The 15,907-nt window shown below is 36.1% G+C and overlaps 1 protein-coding gene across 2 annotated transcripts; it reads right to left on the reverse strand.

Annotated features, from left to right (window-relative positions):
• Positions 1-322: 322 nt before the first annotated feature.
• On the reverse strand, positions 323-15,868 carry LOC129792217 (phosphatidylinositol 4-kinase beta). Of its 2 annotated transcripts, none has more exons than XM_055831053.1 (9): positions 14,343-15,868; positions 11,198-12,250; positions 6,472-7,693; positions 6,276-6,394; positions 5,672-5,809; positions 5,326-5,600; positions 4,989-5,242; positions 4,624-4,908; positions 323-423 (listed from the first exon to the last, which is right to left on the reverse strand). In XM_055831053.1, exons 1-8 carry the CDS (start codon positions 14,829-14,831, stop codon positions 4,721-4,723), a joined length of 3,738 nt encoding a protein of 1,245 aa, XP_055687028.1. In that variant the 5' UTR covers positions 14,832-15,868; the 3' UTR covers positions 323-423; positions 4,624-4,720. The 2 variants fall into 2 exon arrangements, with proteins under 2 accessions (XP_055687028.1, XP_055687027.1); XM_055831052.1 differs by lacking the exon at positions 323-423 and adding an exon at positions 442-1,418 and having other exon boundaries at positions 3,188-4,908.
• Positions 15,869-15,907: the final 39 nt, after the last annotated feature.

A 15,907-nucleotide genomic window follows, 5' to 3' on the forward strand; every position in this document is an offset into this window, starting at 1 on the left:
ACTACTGAGCCTGCTGGAGAAGCTATTTTGCATTCGGCTCGTGGTGGTCTCTGACTCAAGAGAAAATTGGGCAATTTTCTGTTGTTTTCCTCAGATTGAGCATCAAATTGTTGCTTAAATAATTAAGTTTGGTCATGAAATCATTGAATAGCGTGGATTTCTGTGACATAAAACCTGCCCTTCCTTCATTTATTTCTTCTCAACCTTCCTGTGGGAAACTCCTTTCCGTGGTTGTGATCTCTCTCATTCTCTTTCATCGCATTGTGATGTGAAGCAATCCGGCTGTTTGTTTCCAAATTTTTCTTCCAAAAAATTATTATTTTTTTGTTCAAATTAAAACTCTCACGAAAATTCACGTGCAGTTATCCTTGTGTAGCCCTTTAATCATTTGAAAAGGATCCCATTAGAAGACGAAATAAAAATCTGCAAAGACGCCAAGGATACATAATATAAAATAAGATTTTATTGAGAAAATCTATCGTCAGTTTCTTCCTCGATTTCTTTTTGCCTTCATTACATTAAGATTTTATCCTTAATAAAATATTTAAAAAAAAAGAATTTAAATCGACAAAAATATTGCTGAGAAATTAATTCTAAGGAGCACAAATTGCTAGAGCAAAAATTCAAACATTGTGATTCCTTTTTAATTTTTTTTTTCATTTGATATCCTCAACTTGAAGGACTTTCAGTGCTTTTGTTTTCCTTCTAAAACTTCATTTTAGTTTTTTAGCATTCAGCCAAAGAAAATTTATACAAAAAAAAAGAAAGAGTTAGAGCATATCACACACACAGAGTAAAAATCGGTGGTGTTTCGAATATTTAGTGAAATTTTTTGTTGCTTTCAAGCTTTCACTTCAATTCATAAAATTAGCGGATAATTTCTTTTATGTTTTAGATTTTTTTTTAATATTTCTCTTTTATTTATTTTTTATTTTTTTATTAACAAACGCGACATTAGCTAAAATTGTTTTTTTTCCTCATCATCTTCACTTCAACAAGATTTATATTTTTTTATTTCATTTCTCTTTCATTCCTTTTGTAGTTAAGTTTTATTTTCTGATAATTTTTATTTTAAAGAAAATTTATTCTTTTTAAATGAAATTTGAGTTGCTCAATTTAGTATTTTGAATTTAAATAAAAAAAGAAACACTTTGATATTATCTTAAAGTTTTACACACAAATATATTCATTATTACAAGTTATGATGATTTTAATGTGAGTTATAGTGGTGATCAAGTGAATGGAGCCATCCCCTTTAAAACTTTTAGCGGGTAAATTATTTTCAATATAGGTTGTTTGGAATGATTTAGAGATCAATGTTTGTATAAAAAAAAACTAACTTAGTGGCCTTATTCGGGATGACACAGTGTTCAACCTGCTAAGGGGAAACGATCTGTCCATCAAACTTTTCCTTAATTCTTTATGGTGCTATGCAGGAAAAGAATGTCAAGAAAAAATGATCATGACATTTTTTCCTGACATTTTTTTGTCATTCTCTCTCACTCCCACTAATGTATTTCTGTATCTTTTGTCTTTCTCTGACGCATGCTTCCGACATTTTCATCATTCTTTTTTGTGCACTCAATATGTTTTTCATTTCGTATTATTTTCTCAGTATTTGGGGATATTTTTCCATGAAAAAGTGAAAATGGGCTTTGCTGAAGTGTTGTCAGTGCCAGGAAAGCCGTGAAAAGTGGAAACTTATGGTCATTTAGCGGCCAAATATGTGAAAATGCGCGAAGTGAAAAACAAAACATTCTTTCCCTGACCAATTTTTACGGGATATTTTTCTGTATTTTCACGACACAAATCACGTCCTGCAGGTTTTTTGGACTTTCCCACAGGTCATCTGCAACAAGGAAGGTCGGTGTGGGGGGCAGGAAAATGCTTCCTGGGTGGTGGAATCCCACCTGAACGCGAAAAACTGGTCCGGGAGTGAATGTTTTGCTGTCGAACTTCACTGTTTTCACTTATTTGGCCAAAAAATACCCGCGATTTTCCACTTTTCACACCTTCACAGGCACTAAGAACACTTCCACAAGTCGCTTTTCACTTTTCCCGAGCTAAAATATCACAATTTACAGAGAAAATTCACGAAAACTAAGAAACGTGTTGACTTCGCAAGAGCTGGAAAAAGAATGTCAGAAAAAAACAATTTCCTGCGACATTCTTTTTCAAGCTCTTGCGAAGTCAACACGTTTCTTAGTTTTTGTCAGGGGGATGCCCAACCCCGAGAAATCAGTACTTTTCGTGAGGCAGCAGGTTCTTCCGATCAAAAGAAGGGATCAATTTGCACAATTCCACTTGCAATCGAAAGTACATTTAATTAGCTTTCGATTTATCCATATCTCATTATCGAAATAACATTATTAATATAAAAAAAGTTAAAGTGTTTCTCGGGAATCGGTCGAGATTGAGCGAGATTCGAGAATTCCTCATACATTTTGTTCAACAAAAAGTGACTTTTCTTCACAGAAAATGAGGTTATACCATCCCCTTGGTTTTTGTGAATTTTCTCTGTAAATTGTGATATTTTAGCTCGGGAAAAGTGAAAAGCGACTTGTCGAAGTGTTCTAAGTGCCTGTGAAAGTATGAAAAGTGGAAAATCTTGGGTATTTATCGGCCAAATAAGTGAAAACAGTGAAGTTCGACAGCAAAACATTCACTCCCGGACAAAGTTTTTCCGCGTTCAGGTGGGATTCCACCACCCAGGAAGCATTTCCCTGACCCCAAGCAGACCTTTCCTATGCAGATGACCTGTAGGAAGGTCCAAAAAACCTGCAGAAAGTGATTTGTGTGGTGAAAATCCGAAAAAGAATCCCGTAAAAATTGGTCAGGGAAAGAATGTTTTGATTTTTCACTTCGCACATTTTCACATATTTGGCCCATAAATGACCGTAAATTTCCATTTTTTACTGTTTTCCTGGCACTGTGGACTCTTTAGCTAAGCATTTTCCACTTTTCTTTCAGGAAAATATCCCCAAGTGTTGAGAAAATTCAAGGAAATAAAAACATGTTGTGCGCAAGAAAAAAAGCATGCCATGAAAAAAAAAGATGTCGGAAACATGCGTGGGAGAAAGACGAAAGATAGGAAAATATATTAGTGGGAGTGAGATAGAACGACAAAAAAATGTCAGGAAAAAATGTCATGATCATGTTTTCTTGACATTCTTTTCCTGCATAGCACCATTATTCATTAGAAAGCTCTTGCATTACTTCAGTTTTTGGAAATTAAGAAAAGGTTTATTTATGCTTTTCTGAAAATTGAAACAGTTTTTTTTTATATCAAAAAACGTCTTGAGAATTTGAAAAATTAAAAGAACGATGACAATGAACTTTTACAATGCCCAAAAAAGGGGTTAGAAACTTTGTGAAAATTTGTCTGGAAGCCCAGAAATTCATCTTTTTTACGCATTTCTGTTTTTTTTAAAAGGAAATGGAAGATTTTCTGTTTTTTTTTTTATTTAATAAATAATTATTAAAATTTTATAATTTAACTTAATTTTCTTTTAATTAAATTCTTCTCTTTCAAAATAAAATGCATTGCAATTGAGAGATGGCTCTATTTTCTTGCCCCACACTGTATGATAAATTTCTTTGACGCGATTAATGATTTCATTTTATTTTAAATTTCTTTCCATTTATGATTATTTATGAACTTTCTCCATCAGTACGGATACAGAGTTGATTTGCCTCTATCAATTTTATGAATGTAGGTATATAAGGAGGTACATCATACAAATGTTTTATTTTTATTTTATATTTATTATATACCTGTTATATAAAAAGGAGAACATTTTTCATCGTAGAATAATATTTAATAAATAATGCTTCAATTCACGTTGACCGTTTTCTGCCTCATTTTTTTCTCTTTATTTTCTTAGCATTTCTCGCAATCTTTCAATTTTTTGTTTTTAGTCTAATTTGCATTTCCCACAACTTTTTATTTATCTTGTAAAGTATATAACGAATATACAGATTTTACAATTTAAAATATTATTTAATATATATTTAATAATAAGTTCTATCAGTAAATTGTATGATTTGATTATCCAGCACTTAACTAAATATTTTCTTTTATTTATTATTTATATTTCTACCGACTTTTTTCTTTTTTTTTTTAATAATCATAATTAATTGTGGTCTCACATTTAATTTTTTTTCTTTTAATTTAATAATATCTTTAGTGGATTTATCAGTTTTTCTTTTTTATTTAAGGAGATAATTTTCCCAAAAATTCCTTTCTTTTCTCATAGAGAGAAAATCCTTTTAATGTTTTCGCTTTTTCTTTTACTAAAAATCCAAAGTAGCTAATTTATTTTTTTATGATTTGTAAGATTAAATGTTTTTTTTTAATGTATATAGAAAAAATGGACGTAATATTTATAATATATATAAAGTTTTTTCTTCTTGATCCTTCTTTTCTTTTCTTTTTTAATCATCCCCGCAAACCTTTTCAAACTTACTTCTTTGTAATGTACGAATAGTAATATTTCCACCATCCATTTTTTTTTCAACAAGTTTTCATGCTCTTGTTAAAGATTATTTGCATTTTTCTTTAATTAAAAAGTTTTTGTTGTTTTTTTGTTTTTAATAATAAAGAGAGAAAAGATAAAAACTTACCCTAAATCGTTTTTTTTTAGTGTAATGTATGTAGAATTTTTGCATTTTCTTCATCTCACTTAATTTTTTCATCTTAAATTATCATATAAAATCGTTCTCACAAAATCCCATTGGTTAAATATTGGTAGCCATCGTAGAGTTTAGTTGAGAGTGAATTGAGGGAATCTTGAATCAATTGATCCACCTTCCTATCCAATTCTTGCTCCGTGAGACTCATATGAAAACGATTTCGCAAGTTGCGCACAGTTCCTGAGCAACCATTCTTGAAGCAAGGAAGCTGAGAGCCTGAGAAAGGGAAGAAAAAAGAGAGAGGAAATCAACATTTACCTGAACAAGTTTTTTTCTGTGCAAAAAGAATTCCTTACAACTCCTCATAATCTCAACAATATTGATGATTCTATCTTGATGCTTCCGAGCAGCCAGGAGACCCTTCAGCAGAAGATGCTTAAATTCCTGCCACAGTGCCGAATTGACGCCACCCATTACATCCACAAATTCCGGCGTTAGCTTGAACGGTGACTGCTCAAAGCCCAAATTCTTTGGGGAAATATTCAGGATGAAGCCAAAATCAATGTGAATGAGATGACCATCTGAGTGCAGCAAAATATTCCCGTTGTGCCTACGCAGAAACATATCAAACAGTTTAAAAAAAAAAACTCTTCTGCCTTCTTTGAGAAAAATCTCCCTCAAAAGAAAACTCACCGATCCTTAACCTGCAGCAGGTAGGAAATTAAGCAATAAGCAGCACAACTATGCATAAAATTCCTCTGAGCCCGTTTGAAGCGTCCCTCATCCGGATCCCCGTGTTCATCGATAAAATAATCCCGGAGACTCTTATTGGAATTCTTCTTTATTTGATGCAGAGACACCGTATTGGGAATTGGCTCAATGAGCCCCGAATCATTTGATAGGCAGACTATTTTATATGGACGCACCCACAGATCTACTTGCTCCTCTTGCCATATTAGTTTGAACATCTTTTGATAAAAATTTTTATTTTTTTCAATGAATTTGAGAAAATTCTTAAAATTAAATTAATTTTACTTACCTGAAGTAATTGTGTTGCCATAAGTTCTTGTCGAAGATCATCACCGCACTTAACAATAGCCGATAGAAGTCTCCAGTTGGACAGATGACCATACGGGGAAGTTTCTCTGATCAATTTCTCCTTCTCATGCCACGGTTCCTGTAAAATTTTTTAATAAAAAAAAAATCATTGTAAAAAGCAACGTTAGATGTGTTCCCGGAAAGTGCCATAAGTGACTGGAATTTGTGTATCCATCTTTCTCATTGCATCACGAAGATTTTAAGGGATGTTAGGAACTTCCTTTTCAACACCCGGATGATCCTTGATGTCATCTTTGGGTCAAAATCTGAGCTTATAAAAATACTTCATGCAATTCCAAAAGAAACTTCCTAAATGAACAGATTTTGACAACTAAATGAAATCAAACATCAGCCGGGTGTTGAAAAGGGAGTCTCAAAGATCCCTTAGAAACATCCAGATGCAATGGGAAGAATGGATACACAAATTCCAGTCACTTATGTACTTTCCGGGAATACATCAAACCGTTCCCGGAAGAAAAAAAAAGTACAAACTTCAAACTTTTAAAAAGTAAAAGTAAACTTTTCTCTGTAAGGTAGATAGATACCTTTAAAGCCGCTGCTGATGGATCTTCGGGATCATTGCTAAATGGTTTGGCATTTTCATTGTTCAAATTGGCACAATGTCGCGTCCGGACGTCTCCAATATTGAAGAGTGCTGGAACACCTACAACACGCACAAAAAAAATAAAAAGTTCATTGATTTTCCCAAAAGAAGAAACTTCCTCAAGAAAAAAAAATTACTTTGTTCCCTGGAGTCACAGGATTCAAGAGACATCTGCGAAAGGGTATCCCTCTCACTTAATTTGTGCATATTCAAATACTGCGCTGTTATCTCATCATCCTCCTGCGACCAAACATCATCCTCTGTAATTTCAATCTTCTCCACACTCCCCAAATCCGTTGCTGTTGCCACACAACCCGAATCCGGGGCGTCTGTACTTGAGGAAGTCGTTGATTCGGAAACCTTCTCCCCACATCCCCCACCGGCATCGGATGAATTTGACAGCGACAGCTGATGGACAGTCCGTACACGTGGGGGAACTTGAAGTTTGGGATTCGTTGCACTCACACCCGTGTCCAGGTGCGATACGTGATTTGTGGAAGATTCCAAATGTTCAACACTCCTCGTATGGCGTAGTGTTGGCATCATCTTTGGTATGACGGGACATGTGTAGATATCATCAACTTCCACCACCTCAACGTAGATAATGTAGGGTGTTTTATCTTTGGAATTGAGCACAGCAGTCTTGTCCTCCGTTATCCGCACAACATGATGCGGAATCTCCGTGTGAAGTGGAAGCCAGACACGAGCTGGAAGATTTTTATTCACTGAATTCAGTGACATACGGAGCTGAGTGGTCTTCTCACTCTTTGTTGGCAAGCTTGTCAGCTGACGCCCAATCTCAATGAGCGTCTTCATAAATTCCCGCTGTGCCAGGAGCTTTGGTGCCCCACACACACACAGAGTTTTATGCCCTCGCAAATTATTCACCGTCCCCCGGACACTTTCAAAGCAAATGCACCCATTGTCGAATGCCCTACCCGTTGTGAGGTCACCCAATGACAGGTGCGACAGTGAGAAATTCGCCAGTGTCAGTGGTGGTCGCTTCCGGGAATCGTGAATCAAACCCGTGGCATCTGATTGGGATCTGTGATGTGTTTTCTTTGTCGGTGAGAGCACCTCTTCATCGTACACCACCTCATTGGCATCAAATTTCCTCTGTCTGCGCTCCTTCTTCGGATACAGCTCCTTCAGGAGGAACAACTGAGACAACTTTGCCGAATTTGCACCACTCCCATTGCCCGCGTCAACGTTGTAGTTGTACGCCTCGAGGAGCCATGAACACTTAATGGAGAAATCTGCACTCTTGCGACATCGGTACACCAAATAGGGATCGAGAACTTCAGCCAGTTCGTCTATTTGAATGTACATCAAGATCAATTGTGGAATGTACAGGTCAACCTGCGAATAACACAAAAAAACAACAACAACGCTCAACAAAATGTAGAACATTTCGCGTATTACACCACCAACAAAATATTCTTCTTCATCTTGCGCAATCCATTCGCCTTCCAAACACACGCACAACTTTCTAGCTTTGCAATCCAAATTATGTATTTTTTTCTTCTTTATTTTTCTTCATTTCTATACTTTTTTAAACCTCTGCTCAATGCCTCTTAAAGAGAGTCGTCACACACAGGAGAAAACTTTTGTGGATCACACGTAAAATTGCACAATGACATCAACTTTCATCTTTACCACAAAATTTGCAATTTTGCAGAATTTCGCGGAAATGGTTTTTCTTTTTCTCTCTCTCTCTCTCTAATTTAGCTGTGAGATGGAATTTTGTTGAATTTGCAAATTGACCAGACAAATAAATTAACTCGCGGAGGACAATTAGCAATGAATGGTCACAGCAGCATTACACTCTTTCAACTTCTCGCTCAAAATTAGATAAGAAGTGTGGGAGCTTTTAAAACTCAATAGAATTCTTTTTTTTTCTTTCTTTCTCTGTGGACTATATCTAATTCAATTAATTGAAGCGAAAATTGCCAAATGTTCTGTGAGTGAGTTGTTGAACATCCCCCATTTTTTTTGCAAAACTTTCATTAATTTCAATTAATTTAATTGTCTTCAATTTCGATAAGTCTTGAAAGTTAAATGGTTTGTTTGAGAGATGATAGAAATTATAGAATTGTGCTAAAAGACGATTAAAGATTTTTGTTGTTGAAATAACTTGAAAAATGCAAACAATGACGTCATCATTGAGTTTCTAGCTCTTTAAAGTCATGAAACATTCTCTCTCATGTTTCATCGATCGTTTTCGACAAGGTATGAACCTGACGTCAATGGCATGTATTTTGCGTCCCAGAAATCCCTAAAATTGTTGAAATTTCAGTACAAATTTTTGAAATTTCAAAGACTTTTTAATCGCAGAATAGGACCCAAAATTTGCATATTCGAAGCTTTTTTTATTTGCAGTAGATTTTAGTGGAAAATAAGAGCCTCTTTTACGATTTTTTTAATCTCTTTTCTTGATTCTCAACAATTCCTTGATTGTTTTATCAAATAAGAATGAAAGAAACGAAGAAAATTATTTACAAAGGAGTATTTATCTGACCAAGATCTGAATATTTTAATTCACATAAACAACACTTGTTAAAAACTGAACAAAAATTAACCCTTTCGGCTTGAATTAAATAAATATTTTTTAAAGCTTTTGTACCTCAATCTCTGCCTGTTTAGTGCTGAACTCAAAATAATATTTTTAAGCTGGAATTTAGTCTTTTCAGGCTTGAATTGAATTAATTTTTAGGTTTCAATTTTGCACGATTCGGATAAAATTTACAATTTTTGGCTTGATTTTAATTATTTAACTCGAATATTTCCTATGATCTGAATAATTTCATTCATGTAAACACCCCTTGACCTTTTACATTTGAAAATTTATTTTGGAAAATCTTCCCCGTTAGCTACAAATATTTCTAAACATTAAATCTTTATTCTGAAATCAACCTTCAAATTTTATAACTTAATACTCCATGTCAAATTTATTCAATTAACGTTTCATGATCTTGATATTCTAACCCCATAATTCTCACAAATACATAAAATTTAAATTCTAGACAAAAATATCTCTCTAAAAAAATTAAATATTTTACTGCATACGCTCTAAAGACTTTTTAGTCTTATGAATAATGAGAAATAATTATCATTTATTCCATCTGATTTACGACCTTTTTTATCAAGATCCACAAAATGAAAGACTAAAACACTTTGTCTGCATCAGACTTTAAACGCTGTGAGTTGTAATACTCACTCTTATTTATGTAAAAAAAAATGTATAGAATAAAGAATTATGTTGTATGTGCAAGGGAACCCAATAAGAGTTATAAAATTAAATTGGAATGCTTTGAAACAAAGCTGTAGGAGCTGTAGCGGAGGGAATGGGTTCAAAGGTTATTTAAACTATCGAGTTGCATTGGAAATTGTCGCGTAATTTCATAAATAGTTCGTTTGTTTTAATTAGTAGGATTAAGTTTGAATGAAGAATTTCATAGGAAATTCCTTTCCGCATTTTTTTAATGACAAACTTCCGTTTTAACTCCTCGAAGAAAATTAAATCATAATCTTAAGCTTTAGCTTATCAAAAGAGGACATTCAACTAAAGTAAAAATGATGATTAATTTCTATGGAAGTCCATATTTTTATGCTCCTTGCTCTGACACTATTTTTTTCCTTTAACAGCAACAAAGAATATTTTCCACACACACCTCATTATGCTCTTTATTCACTCTCTCTCCCCCTCTTTTATCGTGTTTTTTTTTTTACCCAATATATGATAAATCATCCAAGTGTTGACTCGAAACAAAACAAAAAAAAGTACCCCTCATGTGTTTCCAGAAAAATATAAATTCCCATTGCCGCGTGATCTTGTATATAAATGTATCATGAGGGCCACAAGATCGAGTGTGAGACTCCCACAGACAGGCTGATGCGGTTTAAAAGCCATGGCGCGGAATGTTTGTAGTCAATTAAATCCCCTATTTTCGGATGAAAAAGTGCCACTCAGTGAATCATCGCATTTTACTTCCCCCTCAAAAGTACACGCGGGAAGTTAATATTATATTGAAAAGACACAGAGAGAGAGACTCTTGCAAAGAAGTTACGAAGAGTGGTGAAGAAAGAACAAATTGTGAAGGAAACTCCACATCCGGCTCAAGCTTCTCCAATTTTATCACACTCACATAGAATTTCGAAGTCGTCTAGCCATGGAAAGCCTATTTGATCTTTTATTGTCAACCCAACATTGCCCAAAAAAGGGGGATATAAATAGAAGTAATACAGCTGACAGAATACGAGTCATATGGAAGATTTTAACATTGATGATCTTTCATTTTTTTTTCTTCCTAAATATCTCTTATTCAACTTGAGATGATTAACAGAAGAATTCTGAGAAAAATAAAAGACTTATCACACAAGCTATTGAGAAGAAAAAAATCTTCTTCTAATATAAATTGATCTTCTCAAGTATTTGCAGAACACGCCTTTTCTGCATTCTTCTTCCCCACTTCGTGTGCTTCCTCAGTCAGTCTTTCCTCTCAAACACATTCTGGAGCAAATGGGGAAGCTTCATTCTGACCATACTCATTTGAATGGCATTACGCGCATGAGATTGCTGCCACTACACAGCGCGCGTTGAGCGAGAGGAAATCTTCAAGGCAATTTAGTTGATTCGTCATTTTAATACAATCTTTATAAAAACACAAACACACACACACACAATGCTGCAAAATATATTTCCAATTTTATAAATTGAAAGCATTCGAGTCTCATTTTTTTATTTTTTGTTGATTATTACACAGAGAAAGTCATTTGCGAAAATGAGAGCAAAAATATGAGAAGAGAGTGAGAGAAAGGAACACAAACACACACGCAAAAATAAAAAAACTGCAATAAACTCACCTCGGTGTCCGTAAAGCTGAATATTTTGTTCCCAATGAAGCTCAAGACGCCAGGTTCTTTGGAATAGAAGAGATAGTGTACGGCAAAGTGAATGTTAAAGACGGGAGATTCAAAGAAGCGCAATAAGCCGTTGTGTCCTTTGCGACTTGTACTCATGACGGCACCCTGTGTCAATTCCTTTTTCTCCTCGTGCACATAACATTGCGCCACACCGGGTACTTTACCCTTACTCTTCGTGCGCAATGAGAAGATGGAATTATGCTGAGATTTCTCCTCCACTTCGGGTGATAAACATTCCGGGGATGTTGTTGCCTTCTTCCGGCTGGACGTTGATTTGAGAAGGAGGAAATCCTTTCGTGGCTTTGGCGGTTGCCCCTGATCCTCCTTATTCTTCTTCTCGTGATTATCAATGATACTCTGTGCTGTCCGGAAGATAACATTGCGCGTTGCACCGAAGAAACTCTTGAAGATTAATTCATTCTTCAAATTATCCCCCGGAGATTTACATTCGGGCCCCTTTGTGGCATCAACCTCATCAACATCCGGGGCATCGAGATCAATTGCCACACTCTTGAGTTTTTGCCCATCCCCACCCTTTCGTGTTAGAGTATTTATGAGATAATTTCTGCTGCTCGTCTTCTGTGGTTCAGCTGGTGGTGTCACCACTGGGGTCTTGTCACCCTTGTCGTAGTCTACGAGCTCCAGTGGATCGGGTACTCCACCCGAATCGAGACTCTCATGACTCTGCCCCGATGCCACTTTGGACAACAACGACGTCTGCTGATCGGGCTCTGATCCACAGATTATTCCCGAATCATCTGATCCCAAACTCGTGAGATCATCCTTCTTCTTCTGACTCCCATCAGCACTGACTTTGGTACCTCCTGCACTTGACGCAGCCACCACTGCAAGTTGCTTCTGTCCCGCACCCTCCACACCACTGTCAGGCACACTCTCCACCATTCCCGCTGACGATGGCTTCGTGGTGGCACTGAGAATTGCATGGGTGCAGAGAATATTCTCAGATTCTGCACTAGGTGAGGAAACTTCAACCTTTTGCAGACAGAAAGAGATGGAAGAAGAAGAAAAATAAAACAATCAGCAAAACCAAAAAAATGTGTGGATTGAATGAAAAAAATTTCACTCTGATTTCTATGCAAATTTTAATCAAATAAAATTCCACGCAGCGACAGCTTTTTTTTGCATTTTATAATCTTTTCTCCCATTTTTATCATTTTGTGCAAAATTTGCAATTTAAAAGGCAAAGAAAATCTATCTCTCAGCTGAACTTTTTCAATCTTCTGTGTCTCTTTTAGTTATCTTTTATTATTATTTCATAAAGTTTACAAAATCAATCAAAAGCCGCAACATAATCCACCGAAAAGAGAAAATCTATTGTAAGAATTTTGTATCTTTTGAACTCTCTAACAGAGAGAGAACCAACAAAAAGGCGCGCTTGGAGATTAGAGAGAGGGAAAAGCAACAAACAGAACACCATCAATTTTTTTATCGGAGTATTCTAGTGGCGGGAGAAAAAGGCGCATAAATATTTATATGTTTCAATTCAACCTTCAATAAGCTAATATACGAAATCTTTATTATTTTCTAATAAAAATTCCCAAGCTCCTCTTAATTAGTCAATGGGCTTGAAGAAAAACAACGTAAATTCTTTGACGAAGAAAGCGAATTTTCGTTTTTTATTAGATCTCCATCTCGTAGAGATAAATCTCCAATATAATTATTTATTCTCTTGCCCATCTATGCTTTTGACTCACAATGATCTAAAATTAACAAAAAAAAGCCACGAGATTTGGAAAGAATCATCCCTCACGTGTCAATAAATTATTCATTAATTACAATATGAAAAGAAAATGAAAAAAAAAAAACAATCCCAACATGTTTCGTCTGGCGACAAAATTATGCTACCCCCATCCCCCCTTAAAATAGATCTTTGCTCTCAGTCTCTCACGCATAGGAATTGACCCCATTTTTCCATTTAAATTCCAACAAATTCTTCGCTCAATTTTATTTTCTCCAAAAGAATGCAAATCAATAAATTACGCATTGATTTTGAAAAAATTCCTTGATCTCTTTCTCGAAAATAAATTTTTGATAAAATATTCATAATTTAATAAATGCTCTGAATCATTTAAGAGAGGCCTAAATAAATTTTTAGTGGCCCATTAAATTTGTTGAAGAATGTTTGATAGCATTTTGACTTTCACTTTCTGTCCAAAAAGTAATCTTTTCTACAGACATGTGCAAAGAAATAGCAGATCATCACAATTTTCTTCCATATAACAGCTTAACCCTTGGAGGATTTTGCTGGCCAAATCGACTTTTTTCAATCGCCAAAGAATTAAAACTATTTAACATTTCGTGATAAATTCTACGTCTATTTATAGGGAAGTTTCATTACTTCAATATTGTCGAAAGAAAACTTGGAAAAATATTTTCTTTTAAGAGAAAATGAAGGTCAAACTTTTGAGGTTAGAAACCTCGATCGTCCAAGTGTTAAAAGGAGTTTTTTCATTTCTTTATTTACTATTCAAGAAAAAATCGCGAAATAAACTTTTTATTTTTAACTGAAACTAAAATTTGATAAAAATTTGCTCAAAAAATGAAAATAGTGACGTCATTTTTGTTTATTTTGTACCTGAAACATTTATGATAATATTTTTTCTGTGTTTTTGATAAGGTATCTTTATGATTAAGTTGAGAGATATGAAAAAAAAACAATCGTGACAACTTTTCTTGCATTTTTAGGATTTTTTCTAGATTTTTTCCTTTTTGTTCATTTTTTGTTCCTAAGATTACGAATATTTCATATTTTGATTGCATCCTCAAATGAGGAATTTTACTTTACAAAAACTTATAAACTCCTTTAGATTTTCTCTTTATTTCTTAGAAAAGATTTTGATACATTCTTATGAATTTTCTCCCTAAAAAAATGCACAATAAAGTATTTCTTTCTGTCTCTGCTATTCCATTGCACATCATTGTAAATTGAAATCTTATCAGAAACTAACTTCTGTCAGTACGTGGTGGAAATTAATTTTTGGGAATTCCCTGGATTCCACAAATGCAATTGAGGAATAAATGAAATGCTTTAAAAATGAACAATAAAAATAAATTGAGAACTTACCTCGGGAATGCGCTGAAGGACACTGTCCAGACTCCGATTGCGATGGTGCTGCGTGACAATTTTCCGTGATGTGGACTTGGTGACTTGGGAGACGGGTGGCAGGAGAATTCCCATTGATCTAAAGTCAAGACTGAGATTTCTTTGGTGTGTCGACATTCGCCCCTTGCCATCGGCTGCCTTCCGGCCGTGCACAGCTGGCAGGGAGAAGACATCACGACGCGTGGGCTTCTCATCGCTCCCATCGACGGACGCTGTACTGGAACGCCCTGCTATTGGCTGAGGTGGACGCGGGAAGACCACAGCACCGTCCACTTCGTCATCGGCAATGCTCATCTTGGTATTGGCACTAATCTCCCGGATTCGCCTGAGGCTCTCGTAGTCACTACTGTCCACGATGTCTGCCTTCTTATTGCCGGACTTTGTGGGTGGTTTTGCGCGATTCCCGTCACATTTGCTACCACTCTTGAATGCTGACAGCACGGTATTCATCTTTCCGGACACACCATTAGCACTTCCGGACTACACACAACTCACCACTCAACTTCACACACGGGGGGCGCTCTTTAGCTGCGTTTTTTCGTGGACTACGTGACGTGTCTAGTCCTGGAATGGATTAGCGGACAAGTTTGCAATTATGGGGCTATGTGTGGGAGGTCGTTTGTCATGTTTTTTTTTTATTATTCTTCTTCTATTCTCTGTGCTTTCGTGTGGTGGAGCCAACACGCACGCACACACCCAAAATCCCCAAAGGCGAGAGTGCCCCAATTTTCAGCTGGACGTTTTTTTCGCGCTTTGCCCCCTTTGGACGTTGGAGGTTTGTTGAAAAGTCGCCACACGAAGAAAAACTTCACCTTCACACTAAACTCCCGCAACACGCAACTTTTCCACACAAATACGGGGATTTCCACGGCCTCTACACGGGGGCACACACACGGGTAGACCTCTTTTAGTGCGAGAAAGTCGCCGAGAGTCCCCCAAAGTTATGGTCTTGTCTTTCGCGGCTGCTTCGCGAGTGAAAAGCGCGCTGTGGCTGAATAAATGTAATGGAATGTGGGCCTCCGCTTGCGTCTCCACACCCCGTTTTTCAGCACGAATTCGTCTCACATTTCCTGCCCATCCGCAGCACCCGTTCCGTCAGCCCGTCTTTACACTGTGTGTCCCCAAGTACTCCAGCACCCACGGCAGCTCCTCCACACCAATGGGTATCGCAGTTTTATTGAACTTTGTGCCTGTTTTGGCTTTTTTTTTCTCCTCTCTCTCAGCCCGTTCGCTCTATTTTGATTTTGATTGAGTGGAGCAAGCAGCAGCAAAAAAAAAGAAAATGGATGTTTTACCACTCAATTTCCTCGATCACTGGCACACTCCACATAGGCACAAACAATCCCAATTGCTGCACTGGCACTTCTCTGGCTGATTTTACACGCACTTTATCACTATTTTGCATTCCAAACCCATTTTTTTGTGCCACGAAAAAAACAGAACAGATTTTTTTTCTGACACTCCCCGCGCGTTTCTTTTGTGTTTCACGCACCCAGCTGAGCTAGCTGCTCTCCCTTCTCCTTGAC

The sequence above is a fragment of the Lutzomyia longipalpis genome, chromosome 3 (genome assembly GCF_024334085.1).
Source record: "Lutzomyia longipalpis isolate SR_M1_2022 chromosome 3, ASM2433408v1".
NCBI lineage: Eukaryota > Metazoa > Arthropoda > Insecta > Diptera > Psychodidae > Lutzomyia > Lutzomyia longipalpis.